This window comes from Lemur catta, chromosome X, assembly GCF_020740605.2.
Source record: "Lemur catta isolate mLemCat1 chromosome X, mLemCat1.pri, whole genome shotgun sequence".
Taxonomy (NCBI): domain Eukaryota; kingdom Metazoa; phylum Chordata; class Mammalia; order Primates; family Lemuridae; genus Lemur; species Lemur catta.
Genome location: NC_059155.1, coordinates 71,673,717 through 71,700,378, shown reverse-complemented (window position 1 = coordinate 71,700,378; position 26,662 = coordinate 71,673,717). Strand labels below are relative to the sequence as shown.

The window sequence follows — 26,662 nt, the reverse complement described above, 5'->3', positions numbered from 1 at the left end:
GAATTGGCTAGAGATGGATTTGACTTTGGTTGGTCTCCGGGAACAGCCTGATTTCTTGGAGGTTAGAGCGGATCAAGTAATTTGAGGGAGTGTGTTTGACAAGGGGAGCTGCTGCTTGGATCTGGAGACAGAAAGACCTGTTAGCCCTGCCCCAAAGCAAACTGAGTTCCGTGCCCCCTTCCCAGTTCATATATTGAAGCCCTGGCCCCCAGGACCTCAGACTGGGGCTGGGTTTGGAGATGCATCTTTAAAGAGGTGACTAAGGAAAAATGAGGCCACTAGGGTGGGCCCTGATCCAACAGGGCTGGTGTCCTTATAAGCAGAGGAGATGGGGACACAGACACACACAGAGGGACGACCCCGTGAGGACACAGGGAGAAGATGGCGTCTACACGCCCAGGAGAGAGGCCTCGGGAGGGACCAGCCCTGAGACCCCTGGATCTGGGACTTCCAGCCTCCAGGACTGTGGGAAAATAGATTTCTGTTGTGTTAGCCATTCACTCTGTGGTACTTTGTTATGGTGGGGTGAGCAAACTCACACAGGCTGGCACTAGGCTAGTGTGTGTGCGTGTGAATGGAGAGAGGGAGACTGGGTAGGGGGCGTAGAAACCTTGTCCAGCCTCACTGTTCTCTCTGCTGCCGGTCTCCTGCGAAGTTCCATTGCTAAGCTGCCAGGCAGGGGAGCTCACTATGGTCTGAATGTGTGTGTCCCCGCCATGTGTTGAAGCCCTCACCCTCAAGGGGACGGTGTCAGGAGGGGATGAGGTCCTGAGGGTGGAGCCTCATGGATGGGACCAGTGTCCTTATAAAAGGGACCCCAGAGAGCTCCCTCGCCCCTTCCACCATGTGAGGTCACAGCGAGAAGGCGCCATCTATGAACCAGGAAGTGAGTCCCCACCAGACACAGCCTCTGCCACGCCGGGATCTTGGACTTCCAGCCTCCAGAGCTGTGAGCAACAAATGTCTATTCTTTATACCCACTCTATGGTATTTGTGTCATACCAGCCCAACTGGACTAAGACATGGCTCCACCATACAGTGGCCTCCCAGCCCAGAGTTGGGGAGAAATCCTCCAGTCCAGCACAGCTTCAAAATTCAGGCTTTCCTCAAATCCCCTGTGGCATTTGTTGATAAAGCGTAATCGCTTGGCAGCAGTTCCAGTGGGGGGCACAGTTTGTCCCTGTTGATGTTAACAATGAACAGTGGCTATATAAATTGGCACGACCACCATGACTAGCGACGTAGCGTCAGTTTTCACCTTCGGGGCCTATGTCCTGTTCGTCTGCAAATCTGCATGACACGGAAACACCTTCTCTTGGGATTTGTACTGTTTAGGGGGCCTGGAGTCTTGACAGAATCCCTCCAAAGCAGGAGGCCCATTGCTCTCCACTTCCCTGTTGGGTGGCTTGGGTGACCATTCAACGGTGCATTTTACCCAATATTTATTGTTCATTGCTACTTTTTCTTGGCTTTTTCTCTTTTAATGGGGTAAAGCTATTCACCTTTATGCAAACAGATGCCTTAACTTCACAGTGAATGTTTGTTTCAACTTGAGCGAGAAAATGCAGAGATCCGGGCTCCATCTTTCGCTCACAGACGGTCACTGTCAATCATGTTCCCTGTGGCACCAGCAGAGCGGGAAACGCCCACAGCAGGGCTGCAGCCAGGGTTTCCAGATGTTGTGCAGCCCGTCCAGCTGCAGAGGGACCGGGCTGAGCCCCCGCTGGTGCGTCTCCACCGCCTGCTGGATTCGTCCCACCACCGCGTAGAACAAGGGCTCCGTGGCTGGCGTGAGGACGTAGCTCTCGGAAGGGTCTCTCGAGAGATCAAAGAGCAAAGGTGGGTCGTGATGGGTCACTTTGTCCCCGAAGCACGGGCAGACCCCTCTGCCGTAGCAGGCGCCGGCTCCCGCGGGCTGGAACTCCGGAGTCATGTAGTGGAGTTTCCATACTCTTCCTCCTGGGGGAAGGACAGGGATCCCAGAGAGTCGACAGACAGAGACAAAGTGCATTGCTCCAGAGCAGAGTTACGAGGAGTAGGTAAGAGGGAGAAGCAACCCACGTGTCCGTGGATGGATGAAGGATAAACAGAATGTCTTCCACCCACAGGGTGGAATCGTGTTGAGCCAGGAACAGCAATGAAACCCTAATAAGTGGATGAAACTTGAAAACATGATGCTTAGTGAGAGAAGTCACGAAAGGGCATGTGTTGTATGAGTCCATCTATGTGGAACATCTAGAGTAGGTAAATCCGTAAGGACAGAAAGTATAATCGATCCAGGTGGTGGGAGGTTAACTGTGGAGGTTTGTGTGGGTGGAGTCTGGGGTGCACTGCAGGGGCTGCTTTGGGTCCAGGAAATCTGTCTGAGAAGGTGATACTTGACTGAGGACATGAATGTCAACAGTGAGCCAGCCGTAGGGAGATCCAGCCACTAAGGGTGTTACAAGTGGTTGGAACAGCTTGTGCCAAGGCCCTGGGGCAGGAATGGGCTTAGCTTGTCCTCAGAGGACAGGGGACAACAATTTGGAGGGTGGAAATTTTACGATGTCATTTATCAGAGCTGATATTTCAGAGACAGGGAAGGGCTAGCTCATGTCCCAGGGAGAGCCTTGGACTTTTTTTTTTGGCATTTGTGCAGCCAGTAGTCTTGGGGAGCCACTCAGCAGAGGCAAAGTGGACCCAGGGAGGCGGAACTGTTGGAGATGCACAGGCGGTAGGAATACACTGCCTGTCTAGCTTTCTGCCTTGAAAAAAATTTGACATATTCATCTGATGACAGAGAAGAGAGAGATCAGAAATGATGCAGTTACGGTGTAAAAGAACCCAGCATCGGACGGATCAGGACATGCTACCAAATGCAAAGGTTAAAGAGAACCTTCAAAGGCAACAGCTATCATATGTAATCTAAGAACCTCAAAATGTAGCAATTAAAATCATCCCTGATTATAGTAGTGAGATGGATGGAAAAGAACGGAGATTTAAAAAAAATCTATAATTCCCTGAAATAAGAGAGATTCCGGGATGATACCCATTCAGGGATGTGTCCACACAATGCTCTGGAGAATCTTTAAGCAGAGTGAGTCACAAGCGGGGTATCGATCTTTGCAAACACGGGAAGGAAAACTACACCAAGTGCACGAAGCAAAGTCAGGAAAAGTGGGGGGCAGAGCAAATAACAGAGGGAAATATAAGTGAAGAAAAGAGAGGTAGGCAAACGCAGTACAGGTGAGACGTTCTTACATGCACACAAAGGCAGAAGCAGATATCATTTGCTCTCTTTAAAATGAAAGGTTACCATTGTTTTTTTTTTTTTTTTTTTTTTTTTTGAGACAGAGTCTCACTTTGTTGCCCGGGCTAGAGTGAGTGCCGTGGCATCAGCCTAGCTCACAGCAACCTCAGACTCCTGGGCTCAAGTGATCCTCCTGCCTCAGCCTCCCGAGTAGCTGGGACTACAGGCATGCGCCACCATGCCCAGCTAATTTTTTTGTATATATATTTTTAGTTGGCCAGATAATTTCTTTCTATTTTTAGTAGAGACGGGGTCTCACTCTTGCTCAGGCTGGTCTCGAACTCCTGACCTCGAGCGATCCACCCGCCTCGGCCTCCCAGAGTGCTAGGATTACAGGTGTGAGCCACCATGCCCGGACGAAAGGTTACCATTGTTAAGAAATTCCAAGAGCCGGATTTTTAAAATGATAGATAATAATAGAAAACCCATGGCAAAGTCAGGTGAACATAGCCATTAATATTAAGGTGCGTAAAATACAATGAAATTACTTGGCAAGGACATAGGAGGTTGATAAAATGAATACTTTTTACATAAGAATAAATAAGCAGGCCGGGCGCGGTGGCTCACACCTGTAATCCTAGCACTCTGGGAGGCCGAGGTGGGAGGATCGTTTGAGCTCAGGAGTTCGAGACCAGCCTGAGCAAGAGCAAGACCCCATCTCTACTAAAAATAGAAATAAATTATATGGACAGCTAAACATATATATATAGAAAAAATTATCAGGCATGGTGGTGCATGCCTATAGTCCCAGCTACTGGGGAGGCTGAGGCAGGAGGATCGCTCGAGCCCAGGAGTCTGAGGTTGCTGTGAGCTAGGCTGATGCCACGGCACTCTAGCCCGGGCAACAGAGTAAGAGTCTTTATCAAATATAAATAAATAAATAAATACGCAAGCAAAGCAACACAGCATGTTTCAGTTTGGGACCATCCCGTGTTGTAAAGATACTTATGCCTCAAAGGCAAAGCTAACCGACGCATCCAATGCAGATGATTAACATCTCTGTGGGACATATATTTTTTTCTTTTTAAAAGTTGCAAATGATTTTATAGCTCTTTCGAGAGGACTTTGGGGGCAAGAGAGCCTAGAAAATTTGGAGACCCAAACAGTATTCAGTAAGTGGCTGTTCTTGTTACAAAGTTATTATTGTTACAATGAAGATGAAATTGTGTCATCAAGCTAAGGCGGTTAAAACATCTGGAAGCGCGTCTAGATGAATAGAATAGATTAGAAAAGTCTCAGACATGTATATACGTGTGAAAGGGGTGGCCTTGCAGAAATAACAGGGAAATACCTAATCCTACGATTTCCCCAGGAATGGCTAAAGATCACTCCTATGAGCTCTCTCCCTAGCAGGCACCTTGCACGAGTTCTGCTCTGCACAACTTCTCAAAAGAGCTGAACGCATGCAAGAGATGTCAACTTCTCCCTTTCGAAATTGCTTTGCGAGAATCTGCCTTTACAGAGCTCCTGAGTCAACAGCAGGAGAACGAGCTCCAGCCTCAACCATATCTTGAGGACAAACTCACATCTCCTGCCATGATCCTGTCTCCAAGGAAAGGCAGGAAACCGAGTCTTGGACTTCGACATCCTCCTGCCCCTTTTGTTATGAACTGGTGCCATCGCTATTTTTTTTCTCTTTTTCTCCCTTAAAATCAGCAAGCTATTGGCTCCCTTGACCAACGTGCACGTGCATGTGTGTGCATATATGCGTGTGTGATGATAGAAGCTGCACTTCACGTCTTGGGGAAAAGCAAGAAGGAAATAAAACAATTTCACACGTGGTGCTTAAACCATACCTAACAACGCCCTTTCCAGATGGTAAGAAGATTGACAGGTGACCTCAGAGGGGATGCTGGTGGAAGGAGGGAGACATTCATTGCCAAGAACTAAATTTTAAAAGCTTGGGGGGAAAATTCACACTGTGACAATGTAGACAGACCTGAACTCAGAAGCCGAGATGTGACTCCAACCCCCAGGCTCTTCTGGGGCCCCGTGCTTTGAAGCCACCGAGGAGCTCGTTCCCAAAGGGTGTTAGGATGGCGGCCCCCACTCACCGTCCCGTTGGTGCCAGCGGGCGGCGTGCAGAAACGTCTCGCAGTAGTGCAGCAGGATCTCATGGTCCGAGTGCTGGGCTGTCCCCACCAGCAAGGGCAGCAGGTCCCGGCCGTCAATCACTCTGCAGAAAGGCGCGTGAGGGACTCAGGGGTGCTGCAAGGACGCGGGGACCCTCTGTCCCTACAGCAGTCACCTGCCCAGGGCCGCAGTCCTGCATTCCCCATGCATCGTGTCAGGGGAAGGAAGGTCGGAGTGTGAACGTGATAGAAGGTGTGCACGAGCCTTAGCAAGCATGCACTAGCTGCTCGCATCGTGCATGGGAAACGCCACCTTTGGGTAAAAGGATTACCAGGGGAACCAGCTTGTTTGGCTTCAGTGAGTCTCCACTCAGCCTTATGATGTATGCAGAAATAAGACAACCATTTGTCCAAATGCCTTTCTGTTTTTACATCGTATTGGGCTTTCAGCTGCTATAGAATACGTTGTATTTTTTAACAGAACTTCACACCAGTTCCGTTTCTGGAGAGTTCTGGACCAGCATTTCCTCCTCTCTGTAGCCTGCCCTTTCTTCCTTTTTAAATACTGCTTGTTTTGCAAAGCCCGGCTCTGTCTTCTTGGCATTGCACTTCCCTTTTGGGCATCCTTCTTAGCACAGAGGTTGAATCCACCTGTTTGGATTTGCAGGGATAACTGTGCAATTTACTTTGCAATTAATTACAGGGTCAGTTGCTACAGGGTGGGAAATATATCTGCATCTCTTTTTCACTTGTCCCCTCGGGGTTGTCTATAGAGCAAACACCTGCTAATAAACATGTGCTGATAGAACTGGAACATTCATTTTCCACACGGCTGAAGGTGATGGAATTTTCCTTTAAGTGGAAAATTTGCAGTGACCTTGTTTTTAATTTCTCTTAAATTATTTTGAAAACTTTGTGGATCTTGCATCTCAAATTTAATCATAAATGCCGATGGTATATTTTTATAGATGCCATGAACTTAGAATAGCAATAAATAGAGGATTTTTTAAAAACAGGATTAATGTTCTCAACCCAGGTAGAAAATTCAGAACCTCAAATAGATTGTGCTTGGTCAAAGTGACCATGAAAAAAATGAAATAAAAGACAAAATATATATAATCATTTATGCACACACATACATATGTATATGTGTGTCTATGTATTAACAAAACCAATAATGTATGGCTAAATTTATTTTACCTTCCAGTGAAATGCATTTGCAATATATATGATAGACAAAAATTTTCTTTTTAAGACACAGGACATGTTATAAATTAAAAAACATATATTAATGGCCTACTAGAAAAAAATCCAACAAGACATGTAATTCAATTAAAAAAAGAGAAAAGAGAAATGTAGAATAAATGTATAAAAATTTTAACATTGCTAGTGATAAAGCAATGAAAACTATAACATGTATATATAAAAATTATATAACATGTATGTACACCTCTATATACACACATGTCTATAAGTATAAATTATGTATATACAAATGGTTTTAAATGATTTTAGGTCTATTGTTTTTAATATGGACACTGTCACTGACGGCTGGTAGCAATTCTTAAGGTATAATTTGACAAAATATATCAAGAGATTTGCCTATAGGTGGCCATACTATTGACCAAGAAATTCAACTTCTAGAAATTTTTACTAAGTACTTAATTGTAATAGGCACTAAAATGGTAACATAGTGTTTTTTTTTAAGCAGGGCTAATGGGCCACCTATAAGTGGGTAGAAGAAAGAAAATAACTTGAAGTCATTACAATTTTTATCTATGCACAATATATATATATATATTATAATTTAAATGTGTTCTTCCCTAAGCCATCAAGATTATGAAAAAATTATTTTCTTTCTATTTCCTCCCAAATGATTTTTTATGTCTCTTAAGACATGAGAAATTGGAATCCTATAAAAGTCCCTGCCTTCCTGAACCAAAAGTAATTTCTTGCCAATCTTGCATTGTTAGATTTTTCAATGACAATCACGCTTATAATAAAATGTGCTCCACTTAAGAATTAAGGAAAGGGAAATAGACCTTTCGTATATAAAACAAAACCGACATTTGATCCCAGCATTAAATAATAGAGCCGGGAGTGTTTTCCCAGATACTGATTTCATGGATGTTTTATGACAATGCAAAAGGGACAGTTTCCTTTCCCTTAAATGTTGATTTCTCTACCCAAAGTGGAATGGCTTCTTTGGGTGGTTCCGTACCTGTCCTGGGGCACCTGGCCGCCCCCCAGCTGCACCACGGTGGGGAACACATCCATCAGGCTGGTGGGCTCGTGGATGACCCGGCCGGCTGGCAGCACCCCGGGCCAGCGGAATATCCCTGGCACACGGATGCCACCTTCCCAGCCGCCCATGCCTTTGCCCCCTGTGTTTCAACAGAAATGGAAAAAGAAAAAAAGATTAAAAATGAGAAGTAGATGCCTACTCTGGTTCATTCAACCTTATTTTGCTTGTTTGAAGTCTCTCTCTCTCTTTTAATCAAATTATAACACACTATAGTTCCGCCTTGCAGAAGATAGATTTATATTCTTCTATTAACCTGGGTGTTGGTCAGGGTGGATTGGATCAGGGTGAACCCTTCATCCCAAATGACAGGTGTCCTTAGAGAAGAAGAGGAGACACAGACGCAGAGGAGAAGCCACGTGGAGATGGAGGCAGAGGCTGGAGTGACGCGGCCACAAGCCCAGGGACGCCTGGAGCCCCCAGGAGCTGGAAGAGGCAGGATATTTTGGGGGGGCTCTTATTGCTTCTACCACAATGATCATTGGGGTTCTTGTGATTTCTGTCCCTTTGCTTTGACAGCTCCAGATCCTTGACCCGGCCGCTTTCAGGGTGCATACACACGTCACCTCTCTCGGATGCACAGTGTGTTTTGCAACAGCTGTGGGGCAAGGGATGTAGCTGTACCTGCCCATGTGCATGGAAACTTGCAGAATGGTGGGCTCAGAGACATGGAGGGAAAATCCCTTTAGAGCAACAGTGTAGCACGTTTAGAAGAGGCTGTCCCACTGGCGCTGTTTGTGGCACATGAAGATGTTGGGTGCAGAGTCCATCAACGTGGACGGCACTGAGATTTTGCAGGAATCAGCCCCTCGGTGTGAAGAAGTTTTTGGAAGGCATTAACTGATTTAATTTGCATGCGTGTATTTCCTTTCATGTATGAACTAGACGGGTGCTTCATAGGCATGTCTGCCAGTGTTAGTCTAAACAACTCTTTCACCGAATAAAAAACAAAGCTTTCTAAGTTACAAAAAAAGTCACAACGGTATTAAGCTATGTATATTGAACAGCACATTTTAGAATCTTTGTGGTGCATGACATAATCGTGCGCCTCTAACACTAGAATCCAAGTTTGGTTGTAATGTGGCCACCTGGATGCCCACCCTTCTTGGATACATTGTCCGAATTTAAACTTCAAACCTGAGTCTATCAGCAAAGAAGTAGATAAACAAAGTATGGTTTATATACACAAGGAGACAGGGTTCAGTGATAGAAAGCAATGAAGCATTAATACCTGCTACAGTGTGGATGAACCCCAAAAACATTGTGCTAAGGAAATAAGCAACGCACGAAAGACCACACATTGCACGATGCTATTGGCATGAAATGCATAAACAGAGAAGGAAAGTAAGTGGGTGGCTGCCTGGGTTGGCCACAGTGAAATAGGCAATGACTGCTAGTACAAGATCTCCTTTAGTGGGGATGAAAATGTTGCAAAATTAAATAGTGGTGATGGCCGTGAACCTCTGAGAGCCTACTGAAAAACACTTAATGGTGCAAAAGAAAAATATATCAAACCTGAGCATTGCAAATTATAATTTTTGCCCTGGAGAGGAAACGCCAAAGTGTCTGGGCAGCAGTAGTCACTGTCCCGGAGTGGCTGGCCCCTTTCCAAAGGAGCGGGCGGGAATTGCAGAGGGGAGATGAAGCCCTGAGACGTGGCCATGGGAATCTCTCAGCCCTACCTCGGTATATCCCGTTCCAGCCACCATACTGGCGGTTTCCGTGTTGAGACTCTAAGGAACCCCCGTTGTCCGACGTAAAGTAAACGAGGGTGTTGTTGGTCAAACCTTCCTTGTCCAACGTATCAAGGATCTGTCCTGCAAAGCACAGATATGTTTGACGCAGTCAAAATAGCAGAATGTCTTAAACCGACTATTGGGTGTATGCTTTTGTCAGGGTTTTAGGCAAGCTACCAGGGTGGAAGGTATGTTGGACAAGATAGCAAAACGTACAAGTGAGGCAAACCGAGAGTGCAAAGGAGGGAGGATACAGTGACAATGCCATCGTAGATGCCATCGACAAAGACCAGTTGTGACCAGCACAGACTCTGACTGTCTTAGGGCTACACGAAAGGGGGTTCTGTCATTTATGTAACTCAGAGTGCCCTACAGATTTTTTAAATATTAGTTAAGTAGGATTATATTATTTTTATTTCTAACAACATTCAAAGCTTTTTCTCCCAGTGTGCCCATTAACGAGGACTGAGTCTCATGGCCGTCCTGTGGCCTCACATACATCCTTTCCTTGGGTGCTTTGACTTGTAACCCACCTGGGCCGTTACATTAAAGTTTAATTCTTTTGGTTGGGTCTTGCTTTTTTATGTATAAAAACCAGAGTTTTGCCTGTTGTTAGAAACGAAAATATTCTGCCTACCACATGGGATTAGGATGTGGATATTTTGGGGGACATTATTCTGTCTCCCTCATGGGATTAGGATGTGAACCTCTTTGGGGACATTATTCTGTCTCCCTCATGGGCGTAGGACATGGACATCTTTGGGGACATTATTCTATCACATAGGACTAGGACGTGGACATCTCTGGGGACATCATTCTGTGTGCCACATGGGAGTAGGACACAGACACCATCCACTTACCCACCATCCAGTCCATCTCCTCCACGTTGTCCCCGTACAGCCCGTGGAGACTTTTTCCGAGGAAGTGCTCGGTAGTGACGAGGGGCGTGTGCACGTGTAGAAAGGAAACAAGGAGAAGGAAAGCTCTTTGCTTATTTCTGAAAATAAGTGCAAAGCCACTAAGGTCACTGTTCTGGTAAAGCGGAGATCGAAGTCTTGCAGACACTAAGCACAGATCTTACTTGTCACATTCTGACTGTGCTCACCAAGGGCAAATGCACAAAACCCTCGTTCAACAGGAAATTGTTCTTGTGTTTAAGAATTTCCAACACGATGACTTTTCCCTTTGGAAATCTATTCAAAAGTCCACAAGTGATTTTATGCATTTTTCTGCCCTGAATATTACAGTTTTCTAACTGTGTGAATTTGACAACGGAAAGTTAAAATAACACCGGGCTACTCTCTGAGCTGACAACTTTATCTTGTTTGGTTATTTCAGTACATGTTTTTACCTCAAATCTTAGCCTAAAGAACATGTGATGTCACACATTCGGTTTTCTTTATAATTTTGATGCAGTTGTGAGGTTTAGGACATACAATAGTTATCAAAAAACATACTTTAAAAACGGGGCATATTAGGTTATTAGTGTCAGTTGATTTCCTTCCGTCGTCTGGCAATGCCTCGGTTTCCCCCTCTGTCCACCTGACTTGTATGGTGTAATCTAGACCCTTAAAGTAAAAAAATTAAGGTGAAGAGCTCAGTGTTAATTAGAATACATCGTCCTCACCTGTTTCCATTTGCAGCTAATTGTCAGTGCTGTTCTTACCTACAGCGGCAGTTCTATCACACGCTCCCCGAGAGTGTCATGGAACAAAATTACAACCTCATTGCCACCAGGTATGTTAGAGTTTGATGCTGTGGCCCTCTTAAGTGGAATATCCTCGGGGATAGAGGCGTAAAATATGACTTATTGTAAAGGCTCTTCAGGTGATGCAGTTTGTTAGGTTAATTAAATACGGCCCCCGGTGACCCGAGGTTGGGGGTGGCACGGGGTTGGCCTGCGAACAGGAGCTGCAAACTCCAACCGACCTGGAACAAAGTTTGCATGCAGGGGTCCCCGACCTATGGCGAGTTGTAGCATGATTTCATTATATCTTACAACGTAATCATAATAGAAATAATGTGCTTGAATCATCCCGAACCCCTCCCACCCCCGGTGCGTGGATAAATTGTCTTCCCTGAAAACAGTACCTGGTGCCAAAAATGTTGGGGACTGCTGTTTTTGCATGGACACAAGTCACAGGGCTCAACTGACCATCATTGATGCCCCATTTTACCAAAAAAAAAAAAAAAAAAGAAAAGAAAAATTAAAAAGAAAGTGTTTGGGGTCATGTCCATTCCATCGTTCAGGTACCAACCAGAGAAAACTTTTTAGGGTGTCTTTCAGCCCCAAGCTGACCCGCCCGTGCGCACCTTTTGAGAAAGGACGCTACTTCCTCCAGGAGAAGGGACGTGGTTCTTTGGAAGCGCATGGGCTGCTCGGTGACGCTGTGGTCCCTCATGAGAAAGCAGTCCGCGTGCACAATCAGAGTCCCCAGGAAACGCGCGGCCGTGAAGAGGAGGATGGCCAGGACGGCTGAGCAGAGGAGCGGCGTCCACGGGACGGGCGCCAGGCGGGTGAGCTTCCCGGCGGCGAGGGTGAGGGCGGCCAAGGCCACGGCGTGGAAGCAGAGGCTGAGCCTGCGCTCCAGCGCCGCGCGCTTCTCGGAGAGCTCCCAGCCGGCGCAGTCGCCCATCATGGAGAAGGGCATTCCGTAGAAGCGCCCGAACCCGTGCTGGAGCGGGTGGTGGCAGTGGTCGGAGGAGGACTCACAGTTGAGACCCAGGTGCCATTTTCCTGCGGGGCAAGAACGGATGTGGCTGTGACAACGGGGGGACCCTCTCTGGGTAAGTGGACTTGGGCCTCTGGCCGCACTCCGGGCGCGCGGCTGGCCGCTGGGGTGGGGTGGGGATGCGGGGAGGTGTGGGTGGGCTTAGCTGTGACCTGCACCACAACCAGGACGTGTCATTTCAGGGCAGTGAGGACTCTGTGTGGCAGCGTTACCTGGTATATTCGTTTCCTACGACAGGTGCAAGAAATTACCAAAACTGTGGTTGTCTCTAAACAGCAGAGATTCGCCCTCTCCCCGTCCGGGAGCCCAGGGGTGTGAGACGCAGGTGTCTCGGGGCCACGCTCCCTCCGCAGGCTCCAGGGGAGGCTCCTTCCTGCCTCTCCCAGCTCCTGGGGGCTCCAGGAGCCCCTGGGCTTGTGGCCGTGTCACTCCAGTCTCTGCCTTCTTGGTCACAAGGCCCTTTCCCACCTCCCTCTTAAAGAAACACTTGTCTTCACCTGGATAATTTAGGATCATCCCCTCTCCTCAAGATTGTTAACTTAATTGCCTCTACAAAGACTCTATTTCCATACAGGGTAATATTTTCTTGTTTCAGAATTTAGGCTATTTTGGGGGACTATTATTCAGTTTACTGCACACGGGTTGGTAATCGTCTGTGGCGGAAGAACAATGAAGGAACAGACTGTTCCGAGAGCTCCATGTGATACAGCCAGTACGGGCAAAACACTTGTGGGTTTTGGAATTGTTCCTTGCTTTGCTAAACCACCCTGATAGTGGCCATGGTCCAGGTGGATGGAAGGTTTTACAGAGCACCACTTTCAACTTCACAGGAAAATTTTAGCTTCTATGCTGCCAGTATGAGGATGTTGATAAGGAAATACTTGCTGGCTGGACACGGTGGCTCACACCTGTAATCCTAGCACTCTAGGGGGCCAAGGTGGGAGGATCGCTTGAGGTCAGGAGTTCAAGACCAGCCTGAGCAAGAGCAAGATCCTGTCTCTACTAAAAATACAAAACTTAGCCATGGTGTTACATGCCTGTAGTCCCAGCTACTTGGGAGGCTGAGGTAGGAGGATCGCTTGAGCCAAGGAGTTAGAGGTTGCTGTGAGCAAGGCTGATGCCACTGCACTCTAGCCAGGGCAACAGAGCAATACCCTGTCCCAAAAAAACAAACAAACAAAAACACAGGGGAGGTCTCATTCTATTTTGTAGAATGGAGGCTGTCTCATTCATATAAAAAAATTTAAAAAATAGTAAAAGAAATAAAAGAGACACTCTCCACCCAGTGCTGTCTGCCATCCAGAAAACCTCATGCAATTTCCCAAGGTTTATCCCATGAGCATAGCCTCTCCTGTCTTAAAAAAAATAATCATAGTCTATTGGATTTTATATGTAGTGTATCAGCTAGTCATGTTGTTTGTTACAAATAAATGGTACTGTAAATAAAAATCATTATTACAACATGATGATGATGATGGCAACTTGGCCCCCTCTTAAGAAACTATTGTGTGCTTAATTTTATTTTTCATTCAATTCGTGACCCAGTTTGTCAACATATAGAAAAATAAAGATGTTGTTTATGGAAGCAGAGAGAGAATTACTAAGCCTTGTGATGGCATTGCAGATGGCATTATGGAAATTTTAGATAGAAGAGTATATGGTTTCCTATCTTTTAAAAATCATGGTGCATGAGCACCTTGTATAAAATGCCAAATATGCTATTTCTTGAGCATCTACTTTGTACCCAACAACCTGGAAAGTAACACGATTTCTGCATACACTCAGCTTTCTGTCTACTGGAAAATCCCAGAGCATACCATAGATTTCATTTCCAAACTTTTTAGCTGAGCGTACTTTTCCAATAAACGTAATGTGCTTAACACTTTTAAAACAATGCACATACCTATTAGTCCAGTGGCATAGCCTTTGTCTTGCAGTATTTTTGCAAAAGTTGTCTCATTTGTTGGAAGGCCTCCAGATACTCCGGCCCACTGAAGAACGCGGTAACCATTGCTGGAAACCATACCTTTGAGCAATCAATCATTAAAAAATATATACTGTTACACATTTGTTTTTTGTTTGTATGTTCATTATTAATTTAAAAAATGCCTGGTGAAATTCTCCATTATTTAAAATGAAATTTAAAATTTACTTCTTACATGAGTTTATCTTATGGGTTGCATTTTCGGCAGCAAAAGAAATGATTAATTCACTGAAAAAGTTAAGGAGAAGATGAATTGTCCTATGACGTGCAGGTTATAAAGAAAAGAACTGAATAAAAAGGGAATGAGAATTAAACCAGAATTAAAGATGGTTTTATGATTTCATCATAGTCTTGATATCGTCCTGTGGTTCCCAAACTTGTCTGCACATTGAAATCAAGTGGGAAGTTTTACAATATTCTGATGCTTGGTTATTGCCTCAGAGACCGTGGTTTTTGTTGGTCAGGGGTGGAAGGTGGGCTTTGGAAAGGTTGGATGATTCTAACATACTGACAAGGTTGCCATTGAGAGATACTTTGTAGCTCACGGTGCTGACAAGGTTGCCGTTGAGAGATACTTTGTAGCTCACAGTGTTGGCAAGGTTGCCATTGAGAGATACTTTGTTGCTCATAGTGCAGACAAGGTTGCCATTGAGGAGATACTTTGTTACTCACAGTTCTGCAGAGGCCAGGGGTGGGGGAGTCATACAGGGAAGCCCCAGGGTTGTTCAGGGGGATGGAGGGGGATGAGGGAGAGGAATGGCCAAAGGACTTTATTGTATCTTTTTTTTTTTTTTTTTGAGACAGAGTCCCACTCTGTCACCTGGGCTAGAGTGCAGTGGTGTCATCACTGCTCACAGCAACCTCAACCTCCTGGGCTCAAGCGATCCTCCTGCCTCAGCCTCCCGAGTAGCTGGGACTACAGGTGCGCAACACCATGCCTGGCTAATTATTCTATTTTCACTAGAGACAGGGTCTTGCTCTTGCTCAGGCTGGTCTTGAACTCTTGAGCTCAAGCGATCCTCCCGCCTTGGCCTCCCAGAGTGCTGGGATTACAGGTGTCAGCCACCACACCTGGCCTATTGAATTTTTTAATGGGAAGAAATAGGCAAGGCAAAACAGGCAAACTTAAGATTGGCTGGTTTGAATCACTTCAGTGGGCTCTGGGTGGCAGGGGCTGTTCCTAGTTGGTTGCCACCTGACCCTGCAGTGATTAGGGCAGGGGAATAGCAGCCCCAGGGATGAGACTCTCATACAGGAGGTGGTTGGGGTGTGGGCAGTGGATTGGGAAAGGTGCACCCACAGGTGAATCATTTGCTCTCTCTAGCCCTTGGCTGGCCTTGCAAGGAGTGTTCTCTCTAGGGTCAGGCAGGCCCCAAGATGTCAAAGCATCACGACGTAAAAAATAAAAACCATGATCACTACAGCAGGCTGCACCCAGGCTAGCGAGCTCGGCCTGCCCGAGGGCGGGTCTCTGGCGTGGATGTTTTGGTGAAGGCCTGCAGTGATTCCATTGTGCGGCTGTGATTAGGAACCGCGCTCTCGGAAGAGGCTCTGTGCTTCCAGGCTGTTTGGATAAATTTAGCTCAGTCTGCTCAGAGAGCATCGATCTGGTTTGCAGAGTGAACATGGTTCTCAGCGATCATCATTTGGGAACTCGGGGAATTCTTTCTGAGGTTTTCCAAAACACTGACAATGAATTCTGGTTCAATGTGGGCTAGTGGGAAGCTGAATAGCTCTGAGCCACAGCAAAGACAGTTGTGTGGGGGCTGTTCTGGCTTAAGTGGGCCGGATTCCTTCTGCCTTGAGGCAGAGACAGGGTGCCAGAGAGCCACACGCGTGAAAGTCTGTAGGGTCACTTTGATGTGTCCACTCAGCCGGGCTACAGTGAGTCCCCTGGTATTCAAACACAACTTAAGTGTTTCTGGGAAGGTCTTTTGTAGAAGTGGTTCACATCTACACTCAGCTGACTTTAACGAAAGGAGATGGCTCTCGATGATACGGGTGTACCCCATCTGATAACGTTGAAGGTCTTAATGGCCAACACTGAGGGTCCCGGATACAGACTAATCCTGCCTCAAGATGCAGCTTCCACCCCTGCGTGAGTTTCCAGCCGGAAGGCCTGCCCTGCAGATTTTGCACTGGCCAAATCCCACAAGTGCATGGTGTAATTCCTTAAAATCAATCTCTTTTAGGTAGACAGATAGGTAGGTAGATGGCGATGGATAGATAGATTATTGATGGGTGATAGACACATGGTAGAAAGATGACAGGTAATAGATGATGGATGGATGGGTGGATGGACAGGTAGATCCCCTGGGTTCTGTTTCTCTGGAGACTCCTGACTCAGACAGGGTCTGAATCTCCCGCTGGAGATTCTCGGCCTCAGCCTCAGTGTCAAAGCATAGACAAACGCTGAGGACACCACACAGACCTCCCGAGGTCTGCTCTACTCTTTGCCCAACTCCCGGGGACACAAAGAATTTTAACCAAAAAAACCAGCAGACCTTTCTGCCCAAAAAATGTACAAGATTTGCCCTGGCACGGTGGCTCATGCCTGTCATCCTAGCACTCTGGGAGGCCGAGGTGGGAGGATTGTTTGAGTTCAGGAGTTCGAGACCAGCCAGAGCAAGAGCGAGACCCCGTCTCTACTAAAAATAGAAAGAAATTATATGGACAGATAAAAGTATATATAGAAAAATTAGCCGGGCATGGTGGTGCATGCCTGTAGTCCCGGCTACTCGGGAAGCTGAGGAAGGAGGATTGCTTGAGCTCAGGAGTTTGAGGTTGCTGTCAGCTAGGCTGACGCCACAGCACTCTAGCCTGGGCAACAGAGTGAGACTCTGTCTCAAAAAAAAAAAAAAAAAAAAAAAAAGTACAAGACTTATAGGGCACAAGAGGGATGGTTTCAGAACAAAAGGAATATTCCACCAATGTGTGTCATTCTTTAGATCCATCCTGGAGGTCTCTATTCATGCACAGAGATGAAAGAAATTTTCTTTCCATGGGTTGGACAGATGTGGAAAGACAACCCACAGGGACTCCTATCTCTTCTTCTTCAGATTAAACATATTTGGATACTTAAACTTTTGCATAAGCACAGTCAAGAGATTTCCTGATAATCCCCTACTATCTGTTCTACTAGGGATGGGCAGCTATAGCCCCTGGGCTAAATCTGGACTTCTACACATTTTCAGACTCCCAAGGAGTGAGGAATGGCTTTGTGCATTTTTATTTTTATTTATTTTATTTTATTTTTTTTGAGACAGAGTCTCGCTTTGTTGCCCGGGCTAGAGTGAGTGCCGTGGTGTCAGCCTAGCTCACAGCAACCTCAGACTCCTCGGCTTAAGCGATCCTCCTGCCTCAGCCTCCCGAGTAGCTGGGACTACAGGCATGCGCCACCATGCCCGGCTAATTTTTTCTATATAGATTTTTAGTTGGCCATATAATTTCTTTCTATTTCTTTTTTTTAGTAGAGATGGGGTCTCGCTCTTGCTCAGGCTGGGTTTTGTGCATTTTTAAATGGTTGGGAAAGAAAGAAAGAGAAGTATATTTCATACCATGAGAAATGATATGAAATTAAAACTTATGTGTTTATAAATAAAGTTTTATTGGGACACAGCCATGTCTATTTATGCATATACTACCTATAGATACTTCCAAGCTACAGCAGAAGTGAGCAGCTGCAAGCAGAGACTGCCTGCAAAATAGAAAATATTTACTAACCTGCCCTTAACAGAAAAAGTCGGCCCATCCCTGTTTTATGTAGTTACCCACATCGAGGAAAGCAATCGAATGGGTAACACCTGTCCAGGTAACCCCGTTACCATGGGGCTGTCTATTCTTACTGACTCCGGTCTGATGGTGAGAATGTGCAGGGTTAGATCATCCTCTACACACTGTAGCAGAAAACCCGCTCTTTACTATCTGTGTAACCGGAGTTTAGGGGAACACGTGCTTAGTTATAAGGAAAGACCAACCTGACCGAACAGGGTACCTGCCGGTGAGAAAAGCAGCCCTACTTGGCGTGCACACGGACGCGGCAGAGATGTGCTGTGTCAGCATCACTCCTTCTTCTGCAAGGCGGTCGATGTTCGGAGTCCTAAGCAGGGAAAAATTAACAGCTTTATCCCTTAAAAAACAAACAAGTTTTTCATAAGCATAGGTAGCTTACACACTGCTTCATCGAAAGTCTGCTGGTCATTCATTGTTTAATGATGCAAGATGCTCTTAGGTCTCATGGGCAAGAAACATGAAAAAATGCTCAATGTCTGTAATCATCAGGGAAATGCAAATCAAAACCACAGTGAGATATCACCTAACTCCAGTGAGAATGGCTTATATGAAAAAGTCCCAGAACAACAAATGTTGGCGTGGATGTGGAGAGATAGGAACATTCTTACATTGCTGGCGGGACTGCAAACTAGTACAACCTTTATGGAAAGTAGTATGGAGATACCTCAAAGAGATACAAGTAGAACTACCATTGGATCCAGCAATCCCACTACTGGGTATTTACCCAAAGGAACAAAAGACATTCTATAAAAAAGACACCTGCACTCGAATGTTTATAGCAGCACAATTCACAATTGCAAAGATGTGGAAACAGCCCAAGCACCCATCAATGCATGAGTGGATTAATACAATGTGGTCTATGTACACCATGGAGTACTACTCAGCCACAAAAAACAATGGTGATCTAGCACCTCTTGTATTATCCTGGATGGAGCTGGAGCCCATTCTACTAAGTGAAGTATCACAAGAATGGAAAAACAAGCACCACATGAACTCAGCATCAAATTGCAAATAATTGATCAACACTTATGTGCACATCTGGAAATAATATTCATGGGAAATCAAGCAGGTGGAGGGGGAAGGAGGGGATGGGTAAATTCACACCTAACAGGTATAATGCATGTCATATTTTAGGGTTAGGGAGATGTCCACTTGTCTGTCGGAAGCAAAGTTTTTCAGCAGGGGAGCAATGAAATCATGCCTGAGTGGGTAGGCTTGGTCAATATCTGTGTTTGGTTTGCAGGCAACAGCAGTGATTTTTAAAACATTGTCTATCCTGTACTGGGTGCATATAAATCATATTCAAAACAGAAATGAGGGCTGGGTGCGGTAGCTCATGCCTGTAATCCTAGCACTCTGGGAGGCCGAGGCGGGAGGATCATTTGAGCCCAGGAGTTCGAGACCAGCCTGAGCAAGAGCGAGACCTCATCTCTACTAAAAATAAAGAAATAATCTGGACAGCTAAAAATATATAGAAAACTTAGCCGGGCATGGTGGCACATGCCCGTAGTCCCAGCTACTCGGGAGGCTGAGGCAGGAGGATCGCTTGAGCCCAGGAGTCTGAGGTTGCTGTGAGCTAGGCTGATGCCACGGCACTCTAGCCTGGGTGACAGAGTGAGACTCTGTCTCAAAAAAAAAACAAAAAAAAACAAGCAGAAATGAGTAGTCATAGGTAGGATCCGTTTGAGCTGGGGTTAAGTGCAGGCGTGGGAAGAAGCAGGATTTAGAGGGTGTTCAAAGAAGCAATGTGTGCTGTGCAGAGCTCTGAAAGACTGGACTACTGCCCACACCAAGGCTTAGTGGCTTCTCTTTCTTCTGGTCTCTGCACTGTGGGCACCAGAAGAGCGGTCCCCCTGTTCCTTGCCTTATGGTGCTGTTGCCATAGCAGCCAACGTCTCCAATGCCAAGGTCGTCTGCCATCAGCAGAAGCATGTTCGGCCGGGAGCCAGGCACGTCACTGCAAGTGGCAGGCGTCAAACCCAGCAGCACACCCAGGGTCACAGCCAGACAGCTCCTGAAAAACAAGCTACCCACGGACACGTAACTCTCCTTCCCATCTCATTCCCAACAATACCCTAAGTGGGAATCTGGCGTCACCATTTTAGGGGATTTTGACATTATGTTCACCCGTTAGAATAGCTCTGAGTGCATCTCTTAGGCATTCGATCTATGTGTTTGTTTGTTTTTTTCTTTCCTGGTTAAAAATAACTCGTACTGTGGATGGTTTTCTTTGGACTTTAAGCATCTTATTTGGGAAGCTCTGGCCTCTGCTGGTAAGTGATTGTACTCAGGGATTCACGGGAAGCCTTATTTGTGGCTGCTTAGAAGGAATGGATCAAGTGTCCAGAATGGCTACTGCTCTTTTTCCTTCACCACAGTTTCCTCCTGATTCTTTCTTAAGTAAGTAAACTGAGTCAGACTTAGGTATTGGTGACACTTGTTAGACGTTGGACCACCTGGAAGAGCAGAAAAGATGTAGGCGCTCAGGGCAGGGTGAGACCCGAGCGGGCTGGTCATTCCAAGTCTGTGAAGAGTCTCCGTGCATTTGAGCTTGAATGCAAAAATTCCAAAGACTGATTTTTTTGGCCCACTGGTATCTCATGAGAATGGGGTCTTTTGAGGCAGTGGAGGGTCCAGCCTCCAGCAGAGACCCCTGGTGGTTGCCTTCCAGGAGGAAGCATTGCCACAAGGGCTTAGTGGCTTCCACCCTGCCACCATCATTGCTATTTTTGTTTTGTGGATGCCACCGTGGGCATGTGGGTATACAGCAGGGCAGTGGTGTCCCGATTCCCCAGTGTGATAAAGTAGAGATGTGATCTTAGTCTCCAAGAAGGGGTGCAAGGTGGGGACCCCGGAAAACCAGATGCCTGGCCCGTGGTAGCGCTGAACGCCCACCTGGTGTGAGGCTGCCTGGGGCACCTGCAAGGTAGGGGAGCATGCGCTTCTGTTAGTCACAAGTCCCCAGCAAGATCGATTACTAAGTGCATGAGGCTGCTCAGTTACCAGAAGGCCACAGAAGAGAGGCAGAGGCAGGAAACCAAATATTAACGAAGGGACATCATCCTCCCTTACCAAGAATGGTCCAGATGTAGCATGGTCTCTCTTCTCTTTTGACGCCCTGTAAGAAATAAAAACGTTCTTAATAACACAGGCAGCAGAACCTGGAGTAATCACAGGGAAAAGAGTAAATTCATACCCAGAAAGGGGAACTTCGGTTCTCTCTCATAATAGTGACACCAAAACCACCTTAAAACAAGGAGTCACATCTCGTAAAGGAATGCTCTTGCAGAGGGAAAAGGCATTAAGAAGGTTGCACACTGGGTTAGGAATGTAAAATGTTACTTTAAAGAAAACCAGATGAGAACTATTTGGGGCTTTGCTGCCTAGATGGCTTCTGTTATAACTTCTCCACTTGGCTGTGGTGGCACGGAAGGGGGAGGAGGTGACATCTCAGTGACTGGGCGCGGCTGTCTTCAATGCAACCTAGCTGTGGAGACTGTCAGATGCCCAGGCCATCTGCTGGGGCAGGGCCAGGCTCAGGCAGAAGGGGACACCATGTGCCAGACCTATCTGGTTGCCGATATAGGGTCTGCAGCATCCGTAGGAAGGAAGTTCTCAGTTGGTTTAAAGCTGGGCGTACTTGGACAATGGGTAGAAACAAGGCAAGGCTTGGTTTATACATTTTCCAGAAGGATTTTAGTGGTGTGAGAGCCCTTGAACTTGGGGGACAGTTTTGGTTCTCAAAGGCTGTGTACAGGTGGGTGATATAATGCCCTGTGGTTTCTCCACTATTGTGGTTGACAGCTTTACGTGTCACCCAGAGGTCAGAGAGCACATTAGGGTTCACTCCTGGTGTGCATTTTGGGGGTTTGGACAGGTGTATAATGACACGGACCCTCCACTATAGGATCATGCAGAATAGTGTCACTGTCCCCAAAATCCTCTGAGCTCTGCCTGTTCATCCCTCCCTCCCCTAATGCCTGGCTACCCTTGATCTTTGTGCTGTCCCCACAGTTTTGCCATTTCTGGAATGTCTTAGAGTTGGAATCGCAGTCTGTAGCCTTTTCGGATTAGCTTCTTTCACTACGTCATATACATTTAAACTTCCTCTGTGTCTTTTTATTTATTTATCTATTTGTCTATTTTTGAGACAGAGTGTCACTCTATCATCCAGGCTAGAGTGCCGTGGCGTCAGCCTAGCTCACAGCAACCTCCAACTCCTGGGCTCAAGCGATCCTCCTGCCTCAGCCTCCCGAGTAGCTGGGACTACAGGTGCTCACCGCTGCACCCGGCTAATTTTTCTATTTTTAGTAGAGGTGGGGTCTTGCTGTTGCTCAGCCTGGGCTGTGGAAGTTTCCAATGAGCATGTATTGATGTAGTACATGAACAACTTTACTGAAAGCAAAAACAAAGGAGAGAGAGAGAAAGAGAGAGAGAGGGGAACCTCCCAAATGCTAACTTCTTACAGCCCAAATTGAAGAAATGGAAATAATTCTAGAAATAGAAACAAGCTAGAGGTTGAAAAAACACTGAATACAATTCAACATTCATCTATGTTATTCATTATAAATAGACTCTCAAAAAATTGGGTGCAGAAGGAAGATGCCTTAATACGATGAAAGCCATATACAACAAACTCATACTGAATAGGGAAAAACTGAAAACCTTTCCTCAAAATCTGGAAAAGACAAGGATGCTTGTCCCAGTCTCACCACTGTTATTCACCCCAGTACTAGAAGTCATTGCCAGAGCAATTCGACAAAAGAAAGAAATAACAGGCACCCACATTGGAAAGGAAGAAGTCAAATTATCTTTGTTCGCAGATGACATGATCTATTTAGGATGGACACGCTTGAACCTCTGACTCAGTGGGGCAAAGCCAATATGTGTAACCTAAACATTTGTACCCCTGTGATATGCTGAAATAAAAAATAAAATAAAATAAGAAAAAAGAATCCACCAAAAAGCTCTCGGAATGGATAAACAAATTCAGTAAAGTAGCAGGACACAAAAGCCCACATACAAACATCAGTGGCATCTCTAGTGCGGGAACAGAGGACAATTTGAATTAGGAATAAGTTAGCTAAGTTAGTACAATAAGAGGTGGGGAAATAAGAACTTTAAATTGCTTTACTGCTGACAAATTTCCTGTCTATTAGAACACAAAACAAAACAAAACAAGCAAACCAGGTATCATCTGAGATCTGAGGTTTAGAGAACAGAGGCAGGACGTGCGTGTACACTCTGTTGCTGAGAGTTTTGTTTTGCTTGAGGGTGTGCAGAATTTTAGTATTGTCACAAGCAGAGAGGGAGGGATTTGAAGTTGTACATGGAGAGAAAACTGGACCAACTGAGAATGTTAATACCTGACTCAGCTTTGTCCAACCTTTGATGACACAGTGCTGATATCCAGTAAACAAGGAATAAAAAGCAAAATACTGCATAAGTACCTAGTAAGGAAACCCCAAAAGCCCCAAAACAAAACAAAATATGGGGATACCATTTACAGCAATCCTGCCCAGCCGTGGTTCACCCCTGGGTGTGGAGATTCAGGAAAACTATTCTTTTTCCAATTTCCACTCCCCACCTGCCCCCACAATGAATATGTATTTCTTTTCTAAATAAAGAGATGGGAAATAAAGGCAGGGAATGGGTTTAATTTTGGATGCCGTGAGACTGAGGTGGTGCAGAGAGTGGGGCTTCTCCTGGAAGTTTGAAAACATATCCACCCTTCTGCAGGAAAGAACTGAATTCCCAGGACTCTAAGTCATGGTGACTTTTCTGCTTTGTGTATGCAGACTGGGCCATTCGTCAGGGACAGAAAAGGAAGCTGGAAGCCATTTGCTGCCCAGGGCATGGGCATGGAGTGAGAATCCTACGTGCGCCATGCCTGAATATTCATTCACAAGACTCCCTTCTGCCCCGTGGTTTCCTCCTGTGCCCCCAGATCAAAGACAAGAAGGTTCCTCCCCAGGGAAGCAAGCTTGAGTGCAGGGAGCATTTGCACAGTGCTTTGGGCTGGGAATGATTGACCTCAGGTTTGTTTTTCCATGGGGTTGGGGGCAGGTCGAGATTAGATGGATAAAAAGCAAAGACTCCTTGGACGTCCCAGCGTGGGGGAGCTCAAAGCCACACCTGCGGCCACCAAACCAGGTGGTCACTCTCCTTATTTTTAAATGTTAGCCTGTAGAGGCTGTCTGCTATACCATCATCTTAGCCAGGCAATGCTGATTTAAAGAAAAAAACGTAACAGAACCAGAAAAGACCAAAGAGGCAGTCAATAGGTCCTAAGCCCTGCCATGAACGTGGTCGGACAGCTACTGCTTTCTGGAGTTGAGCCCTACAAAACGGCCCATATTCAATAACCATTCTTGACCCTCAAGGACGGCTGCTTAGTAGAGTTCAGCCCGAGGGATTGCTCCACGCAGCTTTGGTTAAGCGGCCGCATCCCTGAATCTGTGAAAAATCACCTACCAGACGTCGTGTCCTGGTCTCACCTCCTGTTTGTGCGGGCGATGAAACCACTTAGTCGTCTCATGAGTGAAACATCGGGCACACGCCCTACCTGGCTTGTGTTGACAAGCGGGTGATTTTCCTGGCACCTCTTAGAGTGAATATTAGGTGGGAGGTGTTAGGAATGCTTTCTTTTTCTTTCTTCTTTCTTTCTTTTTCTCTTTCTTTCTTTCTTTCTTTCTTTCTTTCTTTCTTTCTTTCTTTCTTTCTTTCTTTCTTTCTTTCTTTCTTTCTTTCTTTCCTTCCTTCCTTCCTTCCTTCCTTCCTTCCTTCCTTCCTTCCTTCCTTCTTGCCTTCCTTCCTTCTTTCCTTTCTTTCCATACAGAGTCTTGCTCTATTGCCCTGGGTAGAGTGCAATGGCATGATCATGGCTCACTGCAGCCTCAAACTCCTGGGCTCAAGCGATCCTCCTGCCTCAGCCTCCCCTGTAGGTGGGACTACAGGCACGTGCCACCACACCTGGCTAATTTTTCTATTTTTAGTAGAGATGGGGTCTTGCTCTTGCTGAGGCTGGTTTCGAACTCCTGACCTCAAGAGATCCTCCCATATCAGCCCCCCAGAGTGCGGGGATTACAGGTGTGAGCCACTGTGCCAGCCAGGAACACTTTATTTTCCTGTCACTAACATGCACCCTACCTGTAGTTGGTTCCACTTTGTGATTTGTGGCAACAAATCTTAAATCATTACCGTGTAGGGAGCCTATAGGAATATTTCCATTTGTATATTCATATATATTATACATTATATACATTATGCCTTTTGTACATATATATATATTTACATACATGCATTTGGGCTGGGAATGATGGACTCCTGGGAATATGAATGGATTATATAAAAATATGCAAATATATAATGAATTATATATAATTTTTTCCCTTTATAAAAGTGTCCATCCATATTTGCCTTTATAAAAATTAGTAGGTATTAATATATTCCTTTTTTTCCAGAAAGAAATATATTATGGGCAGCTTCTGACTTTCCTGGGGAACATGACTGACTGTGTTTATTTTCTCTGGCTGGCTATATTTGAGTCTAAATACAGCATCCTCAATCATGGTTGCAGCGTTGTAGGAGATATAGCTGTACATCGATTCTGTGTCTGGGCTCGTCAATGATATGGTCTATCTATTTAGCCACATGAAAGGAGCCTGTTTTCCTCTTCCAAGGAACTCTGTGCTTTAACCATTAGATTGCTGTGTGCTTTGCTGCAGACTGGCTCCTTGCTCCCGGATAAAAAGCCCCCACAAGGAAAACCACAGAAAAAGACAAAGAAACACCGTCCAAGTATGACCCACAATCTAGCCTTTGATTCTCTTCCAGGCGACAGAATCACAGACTTCCTTCCCTGCCCTGACCTCAGCCCTGGGCAGCAAGCCTGGCTTCTCTCCTCCATTATAAACGGTTGGCTGGCCTGGTTGATCTTTGTCCCCCCCTTTTTCCCCCAAAAAAAATCCAATTTAATTTTTTCATCTCTGATATCTCTTCAATCGTCCACACTCCAAGCCTTCAGCATCTCTAAGACAAGAATCTAGTGTGGTTGCAATTTTTCCCTGCTTGGGCTATTTTCTCTTGTGGGTTTCTCTTATGCATGATGTTTAGAAAGCTCCCGAGTCAAATATGCATGTCGTATTTTCACCAACTATTACATTTTTTAAAGGAAGTTTCTTCTAAAACATTCCCAGGGATCCCCTTGAAAGGATGCAGCCTGCCGGGGAAGAGTTGCTGTTTAAAGTAAGCGGACTTACTAGCAGCTCCAGGAGAGGAGGTTCGCTTACCTGAGCTGGGGTTCCCGCAGGGCCCGCCCCGCTGGAGTGTGGCGATGCGCTTGGCCCTCAGACGGAGCGTCTTCTCCTGGCCAAGAGGGACAGACTGGCTGGCTCTTTGAGTAGCACCGTCTGGCTGCTGCACGCATGTGCGTAGCTGGTGTGCTCTGCAGAGCAGCAACAGCAACTCCACGGCATCCAAGTTAGGTTGCCCCAGGGAGGGACCGGGCAAGTCCCCAGCAAGCGTGTGCTGTTAGCTTCCAGGTGGCCACACAAGACCGTCTGTTCTTATTTGCAGACCGGCTCACTCACGGCAGGAGCCCAGCAAGTCTTCCTGAACACTGCCAGTCTTTCATCCCCAAGTGGGTGGCAACCCTGCCAGCCCTTCATCAAATCCAGAAGGGGGACACTGGCTGGCTCTGTTCCCAGACGGGGACGTGCTTCCCTTGAAATACTCTCTTGAATAATCGCTGCAT

The 26,662-nt window shown here is 46.1% G+C and overlaps 1 protein-coding gene across 1 annotated transcript; it reads right to left on the bottom strand.

The window, feature by feature from the left end:
- Positions 1-924: 924 nt before the first annotated feature.
- On the bottom strand, positions 925-26,662 carry ARSL (arylsulfatase L). Its single transcript, XM_045537894.1, has 12 exons — positions 26,642-26,662; positions 26,199-26,274; positions 20,803-20,826; positions 19,772-19,964; positions 18,093-18,214; positions 14,035-14,157; positions 11,713-12,136; positions 10,260-10,396; positions 9,346-9,480; positions 7,583-7,745; positions 5,344-5,465; positions 925-1,959 (listed from the first exon to the last, which is right to left on the bottom strand). The coding sequence occupies exons 1-12, from the start codon at positions 26,660-26,662 to the stop codon at positions 1,607-1,609; spliced, it is 1,893 nt and encodes a 630-aa protein (XP_045393850.1). The 3' UTR covers positions 925-1,606.

Excerpts from the sequence above, each read along its gene's own strand:
- ARSL (XM_045537894.1), bottom strand. The coding sequence starts at position 26,662 with ATGCAGCGATTATTCAAGAGA. Across the intron at positions 26,275-26,641 it reads TGCAGCGATTATTCAAGAGA|GAGAAGACGCTCCGTCTGAG; the intron begins GTATTTCAAGGG and ends CCTCTTGGCCAG. Across the intron at positions 20,827-26,198 it reads CTGCGGGAACCCCAGCTCAG|GTGCCCCAGGCAGCCTCACA; the intron begins GTAAGCGAACCT and ends CCTACCTTGCAG.